At 38.5% G+C, this 20308-nt stretch overlaps 1 protein-coding gene across 4 annotated transcripts in view; it reads left to right on the top strand.

Annotated features, from left to right (window-relative positions):
* The window catches only part of GAB1 (GRB2 associated binding protein 1), a 129292-nt gene extending 122985 nt beyond the window's left edge, over positions 1-6307 (top strand). For all 4 annotated transcript variants that reach the window (XM_066232812.1, XM_066232795.1, XM_066232805.1 and 1 more), the window contains one exon: positions 2845-6307. In XM_066232812.1, coding sequence (XP_066088909.1) covers positions 2845-3003 — 159 coding nt within the window. In that variant the 3' untranslated portion in view covers positions 3004-6307. The remainder of the gene's footprint in view (positions 1-2844) is intronic.
* The last annotated feature ends 14001 nt before the right edge of the window (positions 6308-20308 follow it).

The following is a 20308-nucleotide window of genomic DNA, read 5'->3' as shown; positions in this document are numbered from 1 at the left end:
CCTACCCTGGACAATTAGTTCATATTTTAAACCTAAAGAATCCTGTCTCCTTTGTGGGAATTTTATTAATATGTTTATATAAATTTAGTAACATCTGTTACCTAATGCAGTTTCAGAAATCACAAGTAACAAAGTGATGGAGACAAAAAAATTAATTTTTTCCTTTCTCATGGGTTGGAAGTGATACGCTTTCTACCCTTTTAGTGGTTACCATTGAACGGCTTATGATTAACTTAGCACATCCTAGAGTCAATCATCTTCGCTTTCTCCAATGTTAGCTCCAATTACTCATAACCCTTCTGACTTTTGTGCTATTTTTTGTCCAAAATTTCAGTTTTTTAATTTTGTTAAAACCACAGATGAGACAGTAGTAGCAGTAGTACTCTTATTATATGGACAGTGTTTGTTTATATATATTTTCCTGCACGTTGGAACTTCTCTTTTTATTCCTTGTATCATCGACCTTCCTCCTCTAACCGCTTTTTTCCTCCTGAAATACACCCTTTAGGAGTTCCTTTTTGGAGGGATGCTGGTGGGAAATTCTTGCAGTTTTTGTTTAACTGAAATGTCTTTATTTTAATATAGCTTTCATTTTTTAAAAAGAGGTTTTTCGTTTTGTTTTGTTTTTGAGTTCATGCTTATTGACTGACAATAAATTTCTCTTGACAAGTAGAAGATACTATTCGCTATGGACTGGCTTCCGTTGTTCCTGTTGAAAAGTGTGCTGGCTGTCAGTCTAATTGCAGTGTCGTCGGTAATCTGTCTTTTCTTTCTGGCTGATGGGATGCTCTTTTATGTGTCTTTGATATTATGCAGTTTTACTACAGTGTGTCTAGACACCTAGACATAGGTTTCTTTTTATTGATCCTGCTTGGTAGAGGTTATACTCTCTTTATTAATGCCTTTTTTTTTTTTTTTTTTACCAATTCTGGAAAAGTTTCAGTCGTTATCTCTAAATGCTGATGTTGCTTTTCCACCATTCTTTTTGCATTCTCCTTTGCAGTTTCTGATCAGACATTAGTTAATATTTCTCATTCTGTTTTTTTTACCTCTTATAGCTCTTTCATATCTTTTTTTATTGTCTATTTGTGCTTACTTGCATAATTTCTTTAGATCTATCACCAGGTTCACTAATTCTCAACTCTTTTGTTTAACCCATTTGCATTATATTTAATTTCACTTATCTTTTATTTCTAAAACAAAGTTGTACTTGGGGGGTTTTTTCCCCAAAATATGCCTAGCTAATTTGAATTGCTTCTTATTTTTTTAATTTAGTTTTATTTTTTTTAATTCCTTTAAGCAGTTTATACATATACATTTTATACTGCTTATGCAATAATTTCAATAGCTGAAGTGCTTGGAGGTCTGAATCTGTGCTTATTGATTTGCTAACTCACAAACTTGATGGCTTCTTTCCTCATGTGTTTTATACATTTTTATTGTGAATCCATTTTTCTGAGGCTCTCTGTGGGAATCCTGCATTGACTTCTGCTAAGAAGCAGGTGGCACTACTGTGCTAGGGCTATGTCAGTTCTCTTCAAGGGTCTCTAGCTGAGCGGGGTGTCCTGGTTCAGCATGCTTTCCCACTCCGGGGCCTCTGAGTACATTGCTGAGATTGACGTTCACCCTGATGACAACGCCGCCTTTACCATTTGGCAGCTCTCTGCTCCCTCTGTTTGCCTCACACCTTGGGTGTTTTCCTTATATTATACTAGCAAGCACAACAATCCATTAAAAATTACTTTTGTTTTAAGTTAGCTAGTATTTAGTTATATTTTAGGAGTAAAAGGACCAGCCTATCAGCCTATCCCTGGTTGGCAAACTGCGGCTCGTGGGGTTCATGCGGCTCTTTGGCACCTTGAGTGTGGCTCTTCCACAAAATGCCACGTGCGGGTGCTGCCTCAATAAGGAATGTACCTACCTATATAGTTTAAGTTTAAAAAATTTGGCTCTCAGGCCCTGGCCAGTTGGCTGAGTGGTAGAGCGTTGGCCTGGCGTGCAGAAGTCCTGGGTTCGACTCCTGGCCAGAGCACACAGGAGAGGTGCTCATCTGCTTCTCCACCCCTCCCCCTCTCCTTCCTCTCTGTCTCTCTCTTCCCCTCCCGCAGCCGAGGCTCCATTGGAGCAAAAGATGGCCCGGGTGCTGGGGATGGCTCTGTGGCCTCTGCCCCAGGAGCTAGAATGGCTCTGGTCATGACAGAGTGACGCCCCGGATGGGCAGAGCATCGCCCCCTGGTGGGCGTGCTGGGTGGATCCCGGTGGGGCGCATGTGGGAGTCTGTCTGACTGCCTCCCCATTTCCAGCTTCAGTAAAATACAAAAAAAAAAAAATTTGGCTCTCAAAAGAAATTTCAATCATACTGTTGATATTTGGCTCTGTTGACTCATGAGTTTGCCGACCACTGACCTGTGTAATTTGCCATTCTTGAAATACTGCTTTTCAAGAAACATTTCTTAGCTCTGAAAGTAAGCACTGACATGTGCTGTCAGGACTTGAAAGAGTCAAGCGTAAGCTGAAGGTGAAAGGGAGAAGCAAGTTGTGTATGTTAAGATGAATCAGGTGTCTGCTGTCCTTATTCTATGAGAATTTCATCTGTGACTAGGAATATTAATTTGAATTCTTATTATATATAGTACTTTTATATTTAAGGATAAACAGTGAACAGTGAAGGGAGAGATATTTTTTAATTGAGGTAATATCATCTGCTTTATATGTGACCAGATAGAATTTCAAGAGTTATTCATTGTGCATGTGTATCTGTGTTTTAATACTGAATTTTGCTCAGGAGCTCTCACTTTATATGTGGAAATTTATGAGATTTTTTTATTTGATTTTTTTTTTAAGCAAAAGAGCAGTGGCTCAGGAAGCAGTGTGGCAGATGAGAGAGTGGATTATGTTGTGGTTGACCAGCAGAAGACCCTGGCCCTAAAGAGCACCCGGGAAGCCTGGACAGATGGGAGACAGTCCACAGAATCTGAAACTCCAACCAAGAACATGAAGTGAACGTGTGCTCTGCCATGTCCGAACACAAGAGAACTGAACTGTAAAAACAAACCCTGTTTGACTGAAGATGGCTTGACGCTCCTACTCTAGGTAGATCCTCAGCTGAGTAGAGTTGAAGTCAAAGGGCCTTTCAGACACAATCAAGCAATTTAGACTGTCAGTGGTGCTTTGTGGTATCGGAACAATTCAGAACATGTAGATGATGCGGGAAAATAGGACTGTTTAGCCCACCACCACCCCCAGAAAAAAATTGGTTCCGTAGTTGACACACTTGTAGTATTACTGTATTTATGCACTTTTTCATTTAAAACCTTGGTTGGCCTATTCCCAAATGTACCTTAACATAATTCCTTTGGGAGTTTTTGTTTTTCCTCACACTACTCTCTATAACAATACTAAGTTAACTAAGCTACTTTTAGATTTGGGGATCACTCTTTAAACTTCAGTGTAACATGTAGATGAGAAGTGAATTCACAAGTTACCTTTCCACCTGAAACTTCAGGTGGTAATCATTGAACTGCAGAGTCTAGTTGGACTCATCATTCATTGTCTTCTAGAATGCTAAGGATACTATATGTACTGGTATTAGGACCTAGTTCTCTTGTTCATGTACAGTTAGTTCTCAGTGGTAGAACTTGATTTTGTTAATGACAGTGTTCCTAGTTCACTGGGTGAAGAGTCTGTGGGGTGGGATCTTGTACCTCGGAAAGACTGAATAATTACACTACCAAGTAAGCTTACAAATCACTGATGGCATGAGGTGATGATGTGCTCTCTCTCACACTTGTTAACATGCATTAAACTTTACATTATTTGCAAACCGTAGTTTATATAACTAATCAGGTACGTACCAGGCACTGATGTGCTAATACACTGATCAGGTTTGGACAGTGAGCTTTTGTTGTGTTCTTGTTAGTCCTAATGTTTGGTTTTCTGTTTGGAATTAATGGAATTAATGAAACAGTTGACATTCACTGTTAGTTATAGCTGCATACTGTGATTTTTTTAATTAGACAATAATTGAGATTTACTACTCTAAGAATGAAATTCTATCTTTTGACACTATAATACCCTTTCTATAATTTTTTTAAACTTTACTTAATATTCTTCTTGGCCTTATATTTAAATCCCTATGCAATTAATATTTTATACTTGCATTTTTTTAAAAAAAAAATAGATGTTATATAAGTGATTCTCATATGTAGCACCTGTTGCTTTCCAGTTTAAAAAAAAATTAAGGATTTTGTACTGTGATTTATATTCACTGCCCCAATTCAAGAACTATTGGAGCCTTGCTATAATGTGAAACTTGTAGTCGTGGACCTCTTTCAACCAGGTTTCTGAAACCCGAAGAATCATATCATTCTGTCTCGCTTGTAATATGATCCTGTGACATGGACATCAAGACCACAATTATAGTGAGGCTACAATTGTATGTATCTGTCTTGGCTTTGCTACATAGTTTAGAAAACAAATAGAGATGTTTGTTTGTTTGTTTGTTTAACTAAATGACATACAATCTCTTATTGATTTGAGACCGACTGATAGTTTTTAGAGGGGCATGGAGACAGGAGTGCCCATAGCTGAGGCGTGACCCCCTCCTTGCAGAGCCCACTCAGTGCACAGATGTGCCCTGATGTCTGGCCTCGTGGCCCAGTAATGTGCCTGATCAATGTGATGGGTTTACTTCCCTGATCCACAAACTCAAAATGTTCATAGCAAGATGAATTGTAGACTAGTAACATTTGATGCTTTTTAAATGTTTGCTTCTTTTTAAAACAAAAATTAAAACCCAGAAGTGAATTTTAAGGTGGCCTTTTAAATAAAAAGATTGTCTGAGTTTGGCGTGCACAAGCTGTTTTATAATGAAACCACAAAATAAAGTCTAAAATCATTGAAGTGTACCTGACCGTTCAAAACACAATGCAGTTGATGTGTAATGATAAGAAAGTGTGTTACATAGAAGAGGACCATATTTTGAGACTAAAACATAACAAATATATGAATTCAAAAACAGAAATCTTGGCCCTGGCCGGTTGGCTCAGTGGTAGAGCCTCAGAATGGCGTGCGGGAGTCCAGGGTTCAATTCCCGGCCAGGGCACACAGAAGAAGTACCCGTCTGCTTCTCCACCCCTCCCCCTCTCCTCCCTCTCTGTCTCTCTTTTCCCCTCCCGCAGCCAAGGCTCCACTGGAGCAAAGTTGGCCCGGGCACTGAGGATGGCTCTGTGACCTCTGCCTCAGGCGCTAGAATGGCTCTGGTTGCAACAGAGTGACGCCCCGGATGGGCAGAGCATCGCCCCCTGGTGGGTGTGCCTGGTGGATCCCGGTCCGGCGCATGCGGGAGTCTGTCTGACTGACTCCTGGCTTCCAGCTTCGGAAAAATACAAAAAAAAACAAACAAACCAGAAATCTTGTTTAAAGCTACCTATCAGAAGAGTCTAAGGCAATTGTGAATTTTTTAGTGTAATTCTTTATTAGAAGTTAGGATTTTTGAAGACCTGCAACACTAATTTATAGAAGTGTTCCATTTATGCAGAGGAATTTAAGAATTGAAATGTCTTAGGCAGCCTGTTTCAGATGTTAAACATTGTATTAACGAATTAAATAAAAAAACAGATTTTTTTTTAGAGCACTATTTTCCAAACTTTTTTTAGCACTAGAGCCTTTTTTAAATTATGTGCAATCCCAATACGTAAAGCCTGAAAAGTTTATCAGTACAAATGTATATTAAGTTCACATTTATGTTCACTTATTTTAGTCCATGACTAAGAAGAATATTTCTTAACACAGTATGAAATTGGGGATATCGAGAGTTGGTGAAAAGTTTCACCGCCCAATTTATTTCTCTACCTTGTTTTATTTGCATACTGTCAAGAAAATTTGGATTCACACAAACATAAGGAAGTGTAAATAATAACAACGTTTAAACACACATCTTAGGAGGTTCTTAAAGTTGTATTCCAAGGTCGATACTAAAATACATTATTCTGGTAGTGGAAGTTACTACATTAGCAATCTCCAGTATGGTAAAATCATGATATGTAACGGATTAGAATGTGTCCTTTTATTGGTTTTTAAGTGTGTACTTATAAAAACAAAATTTGAGTCAAACCGTTTAAAAACCCTACTCACCACTGCCAGGAAGCTGAGTTTCAGCCAGGCCTGGGTGGAGCACCATTGGTTTAAACATGACAGTCATAAGTCTGAAGTCTTTTTCTCCCACGCGTTTGATGTTCTCTACCTTTTCTTCCTTATTTTGAAAAATGGTAAAATTTCATGAAGGTTTGAATACCAAAGCACAGTTCTGTTTCAAAAATTAAAATTAAGGCCCTGGCCGGTTGTCTCAGCGGTCGAGCGTCAGCCTGACGTGCGGGGGACCCGGGTTCGATTCCCGGCCAGGGCACATAGGAGAAGCGCCCATTTGCTTCTCCACCCCCCCCCTTCCTCTCTGTCTCTCTCTTCCCCTCCCGCAGCCAAGGCTCCATTGGAGCAAAGATGGCCCGGGCGCTGGGGATGGCTCCTTGGCCTCTGCCCCAGGCGCTAGAGTGGCTCTGGTCGCAGCAGAGCATCGCCCCCTAGTGGGCAGAGCATCGCCCCTGGTGGGTGTGCGGGGTGGATCCCGGTCCGGCGCATGCGGGAGTCAGTCTGTCTCTCCCCGTTTCCAGCTTCAGAAAAAAAAAAAAAAAGAATTAAAATTCAAACTTGAATTAATATAAGCTATTTAACTCCCAGAGGGTATCACTTGGTAAACTATAAAAGTTGGTTTTTATCTACATTCTAGTATATACATTTTCATCTTTATTTCTATCAGTACCATATAAGCTACTGTGAACATTTCAGAGAATTCCATAAAGTTACTATGAGTGCATGTGTGTGGATAGATAGCATTGTATTTAATTATTTACTAAATTTAATTTGGTAGAGAAATACTGCTATACTTGTAGTACATTAAGGTCAGAAGTCAGAATTTATACTGGACTCTTTACATTTAATTAATGGTGGGAGGTCACAATCTTCATAAGTGCATTTAAAGTGGAACTTGAACACCACTGTTTATTTTTCCTTTCCTACAAATGGGATGTTGTCTGCTTTCTCATTTAGTGAAGTCTGTATTTTTTTAATATTTGGTAAAATGCTCCCAAACACTCTTAGTGCCTTTTCATTTGGCCTCTTAAAAGTACTGGTATTAGTATGTTGAATGAATACAAAGTATTCAGAATTTCAGAAACAGTGAGGCAGGCTTCTCTTTCAGTTCTTCTCGTCCTTAGATCATTCTGGTAGGTCTTGTTCTCCATTGTCAGATAAGCAGTCAGGCCCGTGACAGAGATTGTACATATGACCAAATCAAGTGAATACAGAGAGAGAAAGAGAGATCCCAGGATAAGAATTATTGTCGCTAACATCTGATATATATATATAAATCTGCATATAATTCAAAATACTTAAAAATATGAGATGAAGAGCCATGGTGTAAATGAATAGGGTATATACATCATAGACTTGATAGTATTAAAAATCAAAAGTCAGATTGTAGCAATAATTGGTCTTATTCTGACTAAATATGTTTATACAATACTACAGCCTGAAATAATTTAGTTTGTCTTCTCTTCCAAAGATTAATCTTTTTTTAGTTCAGTAGATGTGTTATAAGTTTCAACAAACTATTTAGTCAAGGACTTAACATAGCTTCCGCTTCCTCTACATAAAAAGACATGGCTTCGTGTGAGTTCTTGTAACCTAAGTCAATTGTTGATGATCATCCCAAATTTCAACAGCAGAATCTTATGTGTAAATTGATTTCTCCCCTCTTGCACATCTTCTTTTGTAAAGATCCAACTGTAGATGTTTTCTGCTACTAAGTAAACCTTTTCAAACAATTTGGTTTCAAGACCTTAAAATAGTCCATTTGAATACGAAGATTGTGAATCAGTAAGAACATATAAATTTATATTTTCGACATTTCCTTAGAGCCATTCTCTAAATCGAAAATTTAGTTCTGTATTGACTCTGTTTTCCAGTCCTACTTCTATAGGGTCACTCATTTGCTGTAACAAAGATGTTGCTAAGTCATGCTAAAATACAGTGGTCATGCTCTAGGTAAACAGGAGAAGCTTCTGAGACTGCTGTCACATGCACATGTCTTTGTCTTCTTGTCATCTAGCCAGTTCCACAGGCCTTTTGTTGAGTAAAAGGCCAGCAATAAATAAGGATCTGTGTGCAGCTTTGACCATCAGAAAATAGGTTTTATATGTAAAACATGACTTTGGAAAGAAGTGGCTGACTTTTTCATTTCTATGAAAGTTTTCAGACACCTCCAGTATTTTGTACACTCCAGGGATTCCTCTAAGTCAGTCCTTCGGCCTACTCAGCCCAGGATTTTGGGGCTCTGACTCATTAAACCATAAATGGGAAATTTGGGATTGGTGAGGTTATCTTCTTTAAGCTCATTCTGGTCTCATGTCTTTCTGTCACTTTATAAATAGTGAAACTTCTGGTTATTGGCATGTAACTTCTTTGGGAAAAGCATCTTTCCTTTGTTAAGCACTTTTTTTTTTAAATTACAGTTTTGTTAGAGTTTTATGGAAAGTAACTTGGTTTCTTTGTGACTGTGTTATTGCATGTTTAAAATCTGAGTCGTGATAAGGAGGCATTTTATTAACTGTTGTGATAGGTAAATTCCTTCCTCAGAGTCCCTGTTTTAAGATTACCAAAAAATTAATTTCTTAATAAAATACTAAATGAACACCTATAAAAAGTTTCTCGGATGTTTCTATAAACTTGATTAGAATTTTATTACTACTTTTTAAAAATTTTTTAGATTTTATTCATTTTTAGAGAGAGAAGAGAGAGAGAGATGGAGAAAGAGAGAAAGAGAAAAGGAGGCAGGAGGAGCAGGAAGCATCAACTCCCATTTGTGCCTTGATCAGGCAAGCGCAGGGTTTTGAACCAGCGACCTCACCTCAGCGTTCCAGGTCGATGCTTTACCTACTGCGCCGCCACAGGTCAGGCTAGAGTTTTATTACTATTTCTAATGGTTATGTGGATAACTAACTTTCAGCATAATATGTCTCTGATTTTGTGGTAAATGGTGCTCACAAAATTTTGAATACTCAATGTGTAGGATGTATGGTGGGACAGAAAAGAAAAAAAAAATCTCTCAAAATAGCCCCCTTTCTCAAATACGGTAGAGTGATGACTAAAGTGTCTGCCAACTTAGCTGGGCTGTAGTGCCTGTGTTTATTCCAACACTGGCCTAGATGTTGCTGTGGAGGTATTTGTAGATATATGATTAACATCTATAATCTGTTGACTTTAAGCAAAGCAGATCATCTTCCAGAATGTGGACAGGCCTCATCCCAATCAGTTGAAGGCTTTAAGAGCAAAAACTGGTTTCCCACAGAAGAATTCTGCCTCAAAACTAGAACATTGCATCCTGCCTGAATTTCCAGCTTGCTGGCCTGCCCTGCAAAGTTCAAGTCAGCCCACAATTGTGTGAGCCGATTCCTAAAAATAAATCTCTCCAGTGGATGATGAATGGATGGGTGAATGCATGGGTTGAATGCATGGATGAATGGATGGGTGGATGGATGGATGGATGGATGGATGGATGGATGGATGGATGGATGATTGGATAAATCAGTCCTATTGGTCTGTTTCTCTGGAGAACCCTGACTGATACAGGTATTATTAATTCATTCATCTGAGTGCTTCTTACACATGTACCAGGCAATGGTTTTGAGGTTTAATTTGAGATAAATTGGTAAAATTTTTTTCTCTTCTAAAATTGAAAGTGTTCGTGACTTTCTGAAGCCATGTATTAACAGTAAAACATATTCTGCTTCTGGTGGCCATAACATTTTTGACTTTTAGGAACCATTAAATGAGCATCTCCAGTGAGGGCAACAGTATACTAAGAGGAACAGAAAGGTTATTGGTTTCTTGGTAGGTGGGGCACAGAGTTTCATTTGCTACCAGTTGAGTTGTATTATTTAATTATCCTTGCTTTAAACACCCCTTTTGTATGTAAAACACCTACCCTTTATACCTCTACATGTACTTTTTATCAACTTTGTAAAAGCAGTGATTCTGGAGGCTGCTTGTTTCAGTCCTTAGACAAAGCAATAATTCTAGAATTCAGACTCAGAAGAAAGCACTGCTGTCTCAGATTGTTATTCTAGTAGATGATGGCCTATTAACAATTAAGTCATTTCACTAGAGTAGCTGCTAAGTGTAAGGCATCATGCTAGGTGCTATGAGAAATCCAGAGAAAACCTATATCATCTTTACCTTTACAAATAATACATGTGAAATCATAAATTACATGGGGCGAAAAATAATTTCTTCTGACATACTGAGAATGAGCTACTGAAAGAATGACTGTCAAAGTATGTAGTCAAGAAACACTTCATAGATTCTAATTGGTAGTTACAAAACCATCACAAGGATGTTAAAGTACAGCATAGGGATTACAGTCAATCTTGTGACAGCTATGTGTAGTGTCAGGTGGGTACTGGAAATGTTGCGGAGAACATTTTGTAAAGTATACGATGGTCCAGCCATTATGCGGTGCACCCGAAACATACAAAGTAATATTGAAAGTACACTATAATTGAAAAATAGTAAATAAGTAAATAAAACACTTCATAGAGGTTGAGCTGCTCTTTGGAGGATTGGTAAGAAGGAAAAAAGGAGGGCTTCCAATAGGAGAATAATAGGAACAATTTATTAGTTTGCTGTGGTTTATTTTATGAGGACTATAAAAAAGAGAAGAAAGAAGATGGAGAGCTGTATTGGGTGAAGGTTATAAATATTGTATTTAATGTATCCATGTAACAAACCAAACTGTAAAGGCATTTTAAAAAGTAATCTATTTTCATAACTTCCGTGGTCAGAAAAAGAGTTTTGGTGGTGGGGCAGTTCTGGCTGAGAGGCTATCGAAATGACAGTCAGATCAGCAGAGACTGGAGTCATCCTAGGGCTGAAGGATCTGTTTCCACAGTGGTCCGCTCACATGACAGGAGACCTGTGTTCCTCTTCATGTGGATTTCTTCACCAAGCCACCTGATGTCCTCACGGCATGGTGCCTGGCCTCCCCCCAAGCTAGGAATCCCAGAGGCCAGGCAGAGGCTTCAATGCCTTTTATGACCTCAGCTTAGAAGACACTCATTGTCACCTCTGCTGTACTCCAGTGGGTCACTCAGTCCACTCCTGGTTCATTGTGGAAGCAGACTCACAAGGACGTGAATAATCAAGAAGGATCCCCAGGAGCATCTTCAAGGCCAGCTGTCACAAAGGCAAAACGGAGTGTTAAGAAGTGAGATGGTATATTCTGCTGCCTCGTGTAGCTGTGAGCACGTGATCCGGGACTCAACCATTGGGGTTGTGGTTTCCTGAGCCAGCTTCCCGATTCCTGATTGTTCCCGTGGCTGGCAGTTCAGTGGCATCATTCTGAAAATCATTCCTAAAGGCCTTTCACACCCACCAGTGACTGTAAATTCCTTCATTCTCTACATCAAATTCCCCTTTGTTTAGAAGTACTGGAGGGGCATAAGTCTGTTTGAAAATTGACACAGAGGTCAACCCACTTGCATTCTGGAATATTTTTTCTTTTTTCTTTTTTTTTTTTTATTATTTTTTTACAAGGACAGAGAGAGAGAGTCAGATAGAGGGATAGATAGAGACAGACAGACAGGAACAGAGAGAGATGAGAAGCATCAATCATCAGTTTTTCCTTGCCACACCATAGTTGTTCATTGATTGCTTTCTCATGTGCCATGACCGTGGGCCTTCAGCAGACTGAGTAACCCCCGCTCGAGCCAGTGACCTTGGGTCCAAGCTAGTGAGCTTTTTGCTCAAGCCAGATGAGCCCGCGCTCAAGCTGGCAACCCTGGGGTCTCGAACCTGGGTCCTTCCGCATCCCAGTCCAATGCTCTATCCACTGCGCCACTGCCTGGTCAGGCTGGAATATTTTTTCTTACTCTCATACTGTGAAACTGTATAATTAAAAAAAATTGAGGGAGAAAGAGGAAGAATGCTCACAGACCATTACTTTTCTATCTTTGAATGTGTAGTTGGATTCTGCTTTTTTGCAATGACTCCTGTCATGTTTTCCCAAGTGTTGAGGATCTGACTTGTCATCTTTTGTGTGTGTGTGTGTGTGTGTGTGTGTGTGTGTGTCAGAGACAGAGAGAGAGAGAGAGGGACAAATAGGGACAGACAAGAGATGAGAAACATCAATTCTTCGTTGCGGTTCCTTAGCTATTCATTGACTAACCTCCCACATGTACCCTGACCAGGGGACCACAGCAGACTGAGTGACCCCCCACTCGGGCCAGCGACCCTGGGCTCAAGCTGGCGAGCCCCACTCAAACCAGATGAGCCCGCGCTCAAGCTGGCGATCCCGGGGTCTTGAACCTGGGTCCTCCACGTCCCAGTCCAACACTCCATCCACCGCACCACCGCCTGGCCAGGCTGAATTGTCATCTTTAAAGATTGCGTAATATTGCCTGAGCTGTGGTGGCACGGTGGATCAAGTGTCAACCTGGAATGCTGAGGTCCCCAGTTCAAAACCTCAGGCTTGCCCAGTTAAGCCACATACAAGAAGCAACTACTACGAATTGATACTTCTTCCTCCTCCCCCACCACCTTTCTCTATATATATGCTCTCTCTAAAATCAATAAATAAAATCTTAAAAAAAAAAGACTACATAATATTTCTTCAAATATTTAAAAATACTCAGTGACAATATCCAACACAAGTGTGGAGAGTGGAACATGATCAGATACTACCAATGGAATCATAAATTGGTACAATTTTTAAAAAAGATTTGATTTCTGGACTTTACAGAGAAAGGAGGAGGGAAACAAGAATCAACTCATAATTGCTTCACTTTAGTTGTTCACTGAATGCTTCCCATATGTGCCTTGACCAGGCAAGCCCAGGGTTTCAAACCAGTGACCTCGGCATTCCAGATCAATCCTTTATCCACTGTGCCACCACAGGTCAGGCAGGTTGGTACCATTTTTTAAACAGCACTTGATCATCCAATCTTAAAACTTGATACTATACTTAAGCTTTAATCCAGCAATTGCATTTCAAGGAATTAACCCTGAGTCATTAAAGGTGTGCACAAAAATTTATCTCCAAGGAGTTAGGAGCATATCCAACAATGGAGGGATGGTTAAATTGTACATACATATGTATGTAGCCATTTTTAACATAGAACAATAATCTTCAAGTGTATTTCTTTAACAGGAAAGACCTCTCAAACAAGAGGGAGACCATCCAACCCTCTTTCACTTGGTTTAATTAGGGTACCTACACTTTTTCTTTGCTCTGAAGTCTACTTTGTTTTTCACAAGCAGAAGGCAAATGCACAAAGAACAACACACACATGGACACTTGATTTATGACGAGGTAGCTAGCTCTGCTGAGCAGTGGAAAAATAATGTTATTTTCAATAAATTGTGGTGGACAAACTGGTTATTCATATAAATAAATAAAAGAACATTGACTTCTAGCTCACATCATAAACAAACAGCAATTCCCTGAACCTTGTAAACATTGTGAAAATCAAAGCAACACAGTTAATATTGGATAATTGTATCCTGATTTGGAGTAAGAAAACATTTCTCAAAGAGGACTGAGAAAAGAATTAGTCAAAAAATAAAAGATTGATAGATTGGATTATATCAAGATTAAGAATATCTGTTCATCAATAGACACCATTAAGAGAGTCAAATCAAAACACTCTGTTAGCCTGACCAGGTGGTGGCGCAGTGGATAGAGTGTCAGACTGTGATGCAGAGGACCCAGGTTCAAAACCCTGAGGTCACTGGCTTGGGTGTGGGCTCATCTGGCTTGAGCATAGGCTCACCAGCTTAAGTGCGGGGTCACTGGCTTGAGCGTGGGATCACAGACAAGACCCCGTGGTCACTGGCTTGAGCCCAAATGTCACTGGCTTAAAGTCCAAGTTTGCAGGCTTGAACCCAAGGTCGCTGGCTTGAGCAAGGGATCACTTGCTCTGCTGGAGGCCCCCCTCCCCCCAAGGCACATATGAGAAAGCAATCAATGAGCAACTAAGGTGCTTCAACGAAGAATTGATACTTCTCATCTCTCTACCTTCCTGTTTCTCTGTCCCTATCTGTCCCTCTCTCTCTGTCTCTGTCACAAAAAAAAAACACCCCACAATACTCTGGGTTATATTTGCAATCCATGTAATTGACAAAGTCCTTATAACTTAAATATATTTAGAATTCCTATAGATTAATAAAAAGAACAAAACCAAAAAATCCCAGTAATCCAAAAAGAGAAGGAGACAGAATTTTCACAAAACATATAAAAACTCTGAAATATATAAAATGGCTCAATCTTCCTAGTAATGGGGAACTGTAAATTAAAACCACAATGTCATAATACTGTACATCCACCAAATAATTAAAATGGAAAAGACGACCAATATCAAGCGTTAGCAAGAATGTGTAGCAACAGTTGTTCTCATACGGTGTTAGTGGGAGTTCAAACATACAACTGCCATGACTCATTTTTTTATGAAAGTTGCACATGCACATACCCTGTGGTTAATAATTATATTGCTGAGCATGCTTATTTGGACAAAGAGACATATACTAGATTGTCCATGGTAGCATTTTTTATAAAACCAAACATGCAAAATAACCCAAACAGTGGAAAAGATAAATAATGTCAATTTTTGCAATTAAGCTATGACTGAACTACTATGTAAATGACCTGTACACTGATGATCTCACAAGTACAATGTTGACTAAAAGAAGCTAGACACAAAAGAATGGCGGTGTGATTTTACTCATAAAGTTCAAAAATGAAGAAAACTAACTCATGGAGGGTTTTTGTTTTTTTTTAGTTTGTGTGGGGGTAGACAGACAGGGACAGCAGGCTGAAAGGGAGAGGGATGAGAAGCATCAATTTTTTTATTGTGTCATCTCAGTTGGTTATTGATTGCTTTCTCATATGTGTCTTGACAGGGCAGGGGTGCGGGGAGGCTCCAGGAGAGCGAGTGACCCCTTGCTCAAGCCAGTAACCCTGGACTCAAGCCGGCGACCTTGGGCTTCAAGCCAGTGACCATGGGGTCATGTCTGTGATCCCACACTCAAGCCAGCAACCTCGCGCTCAAGCTGCTGAGCCCACATTCAATCTGGTGACCTCGGGATTTTGAACCTGGGACCTCAGTGTCCCAGTACAATGTTCTATCCACTGCAATACCGCCTGGTAAGGCAATTATGGTTGTTTTTTAAAAAAAGATTTTATTTATTGATTTTAGAGAGAAGAGGGAAAGAGAGCAAGAGAGAGAAAGAGAGAAGGAGAGAGAGAAGGGAAGCGGAGGAGTGGGAAGCAACAATTCATAGTAGTTGCTTCTCATATGTGCCTTGACCGGGCAAACCCAGGGCTTCAGGTGAAGCTTTATCCAGTGCACTACCACAGGTCAGGGAAACCATGGCAATTAAATGTATACTTAAGATTGTAAAACTACAAACAATGTAAATCAATTTCCATAAAAACAAGAATAGTGATCATGTTGGCTGGGGAGTGAATAACTGTGAAGGGGTAGACGAGGATTTCTGGGGGCTCTGGCAATGTTCTTTTTAGTGACCTGAACAGTGGGTATATAGTGTGTTTACTTTGTCATAATTCATTGTGCTGCATATTTTTGTTTTGGTGCACTTCTATGTGTTTGCTTTCATAATAAAAATGTTGAAAATAATCTATTGTCAAAAAATTTAATCTGAACCTAACTTTCAGAGGACATAGCACTAGGAAGCAATTAGGCAAAATTTAGAACAGTCCATATAAAACAACTTGCTAGTTTCTATTTATTTTTTAAAAAATCAGTAAAAAATAAAAAATGAGGGAATGTTCTGGAGCAAAAGACTGAAGAGACAGAACAACCATGCTATGCATAAACCTTGATGGGGGAAAATACTGCATAAGACATTTTAGGCACAAAGAAAAACATTTAACTAAACTAGATAATAAATTACATTAAAAAATTACTCTTAATTTTCTCAGGTGTCGTAACAGTATTATGGCAATGTAGTTGAATATCTTTCATGAAATAGATCATTTCATGAAATAGATCACCTTAATAAAATTAATTAGGGGATCAGGGAACGTGCAGATACTTTCAACCTTTTGTATAATGCATTTTCACCAATAAAATTAAAGTTGTTTGCATCGCATTTGCATAATAGAACAACTTTCTTTGATTTGTTGTTTGCTTTTCTGATGTTCTTGTTTAATAAAAAAAATCAAATGCTTCTCTTTTTTTTCACTTCCTATTTATTTTGAAATATCTTCTAATTTTTGTGAGCAGTATATTTAGGGTTAGAGCACCTGAAGAAAAATGACCTGAAAAAATCTAGGGGGGAGGGAGATGCTCACAACACACACACACAGACAGAGAAATAGGTTTAAACAAATAAAGCAAAATATTAATTGTTGTCAAGATAGTATTTATTGTAATGTTGGTTCAACTTTCTATTGAAGAGTTTGATAGTAAAACATTCAAAAATAATTGGACAATTGCATGTCCCTATGCCCAGAAAGAAAAAAAAAAAGCAAGAAAAGGAAGTTGGAGAGGGAAGAATAAAGGGAAAATGGAAGGGAAGAGAGAGAGAGGAAAACAGAATGAGAATAAATACTACATGGGGGAATCCTTGTATATGTTTTTAAAAAGCTGTTAGTATATATGGAGACTTTTTTAAAACATTTAAAAACAATCTCTTTATAGTTTGCATATATTTTCCACATCCCTTTGATTAAATCCATGTATTAGTATAAATAAGCACAAAATAATTTTTCTTATAAGATTTTTTCCTATGATATTTTAAATAAACAATCACATATCTCAAAACATAAAAAGCATAAAATATTATACAACAAAAAGCATCCCTCTCATTCATGTCCATGTTTGTTTTTCCAGGTCTTGTGCACTCATAAGCAAATTTATCATATTTATATATATTAGACTTGTAAATGTCAATTGTTTTTGATGATACTTTTGCCACTGATATTATATTTGCATATTTCCAGTTGATATAAACAAATTTGTTACTTGGTGGACAGCGCCCTCTTGTGTATAAACCTGAACCTACATGGTAGTCCTGGCAAAAAGTGAAATAAATTTATATGAATATTCTTTCATGGAATTCTAGTCTAACTTTGTCTCTGTAGAGCCTCCTTTTTGAGAAATTTAATACAAATGGAATCATATGTGATGTGGTCTTTTGTGACTTTATTATTTTCACTTTGCCTAATGTGCGCAAGGTTCATTCGGTTGTAGCATATGTCAGTACTTTGTTCCTTTTTATAGCTGAATAATATTCCATGGTAGGGTTGCACCACATTTTAATTATTAGTTGATGGACATTTGGGTTGTTTCCACTCTGGCTATTATAAATAATGCTGCCACAAACGGTCAATTGTTTTCCTTTTACAGTTGCAAAGATGGAAGTCTTCTGAGCTGAAAAGAGAACTCTTAGGCTTGGAACAGGAGGAAGGAATTATCCTCCTCAAGACTTCGCTTTGCCCACTGACAACATCCACTATGCCTGGGGGCTCCTGCCATCCCCGGTCACCCCAACCTTCACCTGAAGTCCTGTCATCCATCTATCATTCCAGTTCTCCGACCCCCAAATGATCACCCCGTCAGCTGCCCCAGTCTCCTGCCCTTTTCCCTTTCCCAGACGTTTCCTCTGATTCTCTGCAAAATTTCATCTGGATTTTATGCCTAATTTGTCTTGATGGAATATGGGCTCCCCTGAGGACACATTTCCCCAATTCTTCCACGTGGAGCTATTGTCTGTCCCAGGACCTGGGAGCAGGAAGTGAGTCTCCTTCCCTCTCCAACACTGCTTCAAGTAAATTCTTGTTTCTCCTCCCCAAATCCTAGTAATTTGGGAGTTTCAGACACCACCCTTCTTGTCGCTATAATCTAGTGACTCCTGGTCACCTCTTCTTATTCAGTGGTCACTCCCTCATGCTCCCTCATGGCTCACGGTCCTTCCTCCCCCTTCTCCATTCCTTTCAACATTCTGGGTGATGTTCATTTCCTTCTGACTTTTATATCCTCCTGAGCAGTTCGGACAGCACACTGCCTTCTCTTGGTTTCCAAATACCACCTGCTCCAGCTGAAGCACAATCAAGTTTCCACCCTCGGTCTTGCAGAATCAGGTCAATTCACCAAATGAATAATTGGCAGAGTTTACTTAATTCTTGTTAATTTTAATAAGATTAAGAATTCCCTGCCTGTCAGTAAGGATAGCTTTTTAATATCTGGACTGAAGACATACTGTATTATTGTCTTTATGTTTGCTTGACCTATAACTGAAACTGAAATTTTAAAATAGAAACTGTGTTCTCTGTCGATATCTGTAATGCTAGAGAACCTTTACTTTTCATTGTGTGAGTGTTAAGGTTTTTGCATCTCTGGATGTTATTGGTAGATTATATTTTACAGTTTTAAAAGGTCCTTTTCTGATTGGCTGGTAAGGGTATATAAGCACTGTCACGGATTGAATGTTCCTAAAATTCTCAGAAAGTAACAAATTTGTAAGGTGACCAATCGTCCTCCTTTAGGGAGGAGTCCTTCTTTTGTAAATTCCATCCTCCCTCAAAAAGTACCCTCCTAGCCTGACCAGGCGGTGACACAGTGGATAGAGTGTCGAACTGGGATGCGGAGGACCCAGGTTCGAGACCCCGAGGTCACCAGCTTGAGCGCAGACTCATCTGACTTGAGCAAAAAGCTCACCAGCTTGGACCCAAGGTCCCTGGCTCAAGCAAGGGGTCACTCGGTCAGCTGAAGGCCTGCGGTCAAGGCACATATGAGAAAGCAATCAATGAACAACTAAGGTGTTGCAACGAAAAACTGATGATTGATGCTTCTAATCTCTCTCCATTCTTGTCTGTCTGTTCCTATCTATCCTTCTCTCTGACTCTCTCTCTGTCCTTGAAAAAATAAATAAATAAATTTTTTTAAAAGTGCCCTCCTACATGTCCTCATTTTTGATATTGGAAGACTCATCTGTAAATGTCCGTATTTGATCTATGCAGAGTCAATCCATTGCGTGTGATTTGATGTATTTGTATTTGACATGACTATTCGTCAAGGATCCATACAGTGCAGCGAGACGCATTTATGAGACGCATGCATTCCACCCGAGAGACCTTGAGAGAGTGCGCGATATCCCGAGTGTGCAAATGGCTTTGTGTACTTCCTCTGAAACACAACGTGGCACATATGACATTGTAGATTCACGATTATTTCTTTCTCAGTGAATATTCAATCATAGACAGGTAAGCACTATTCACGTTTTATTAATTCATTATCAATTTAATAATTTCCAAATACATATAATTTTATTTACAAGTATTTTTCTGAAATTTGAGTTTCAAAGTGAAAATCTAACCTCAAAGCATATCTATTAATAACGCATTTTGATTAAATAGTTGCATAAAACAGACTTTTTTAAATTAGAAAATGATAAATACACTTGAATATCACTCCAAATTAGTGGTTTTGTTTTTATTTAGTTTTACCAAATGAGTACTTTTTTCTTACAATTATTACTAAAAATTAATAGGCATGTAAGCATAATTACAATATAAAATATTACAAATGTTTTTATTATGCATTTATCATATTATAGTGTATTATTGCAATGAATAAAATGTTTCTTTTATTTATGATATTGTTTTCAATTATTTTTGTCCTCCTTTTCACTGTAGAAGTCGGTCACCTTAAAATTTGTAAAACTTTAAATGTGCTAGACTCTAGAAGGAAATAATTCTTAATAAAATTAACCAGTCATGTTTTTAAGAAGCCAAGTTCACAAAATTTAGTGAACCTTTTGCAGACATGAACAGTTTAATATTTATTTTAAGAAAACTAGCTGTCTTTTCTGGTTTATCAGTGTTAAATACAACGCAAGCTTGTATTTTATCCTAGTTGGGAATGTTCTTCCTAAATTTATACTGGTTTATTGACCAAATAAGCTAACATTACTTCCAGTTAACGTTTAAGATTATAAAATATAAATTATTGGTTAGAGATATTAAATCATTATTCTGATTTTCAATAGTTACATTCTATAGTATATGCAGACTTGATAATTTCTTTAGGTAACTTAAAGCCTTAGACTTAAATTCCCAGATAGTCAGTGGATACCTAAATCATTTTTAAGTAAGATATCACACTGAAACATTGATTACTAGACAAATTTTCATTTTACTGTAGATGCTTTTGTTTTGTACCTTAAATGCTAAAAAGAG

The sequence above is a fragment of the Saccopteryx bilineata genome, chromosome 1, assembly GCF_036850765.1.
Source record: "Saccopteryx bilineata isolate mSacBil1 chromosome 1, mSacBil1_pri_phased_curated, whole genome shotgun sequence".
Taxonomy (NCBI): Eukaryota; Metazoa; Chordata; class Mammalia; order Chiroptera; family Emballonuridae; genus Saccopteryx; species Saccopteryx bilineata.
The sequence above is the reverse complement of the archived record's forward strand: the minus strand, read 5'-3'. Positions and strand labels throughout refer to the sequence as shown.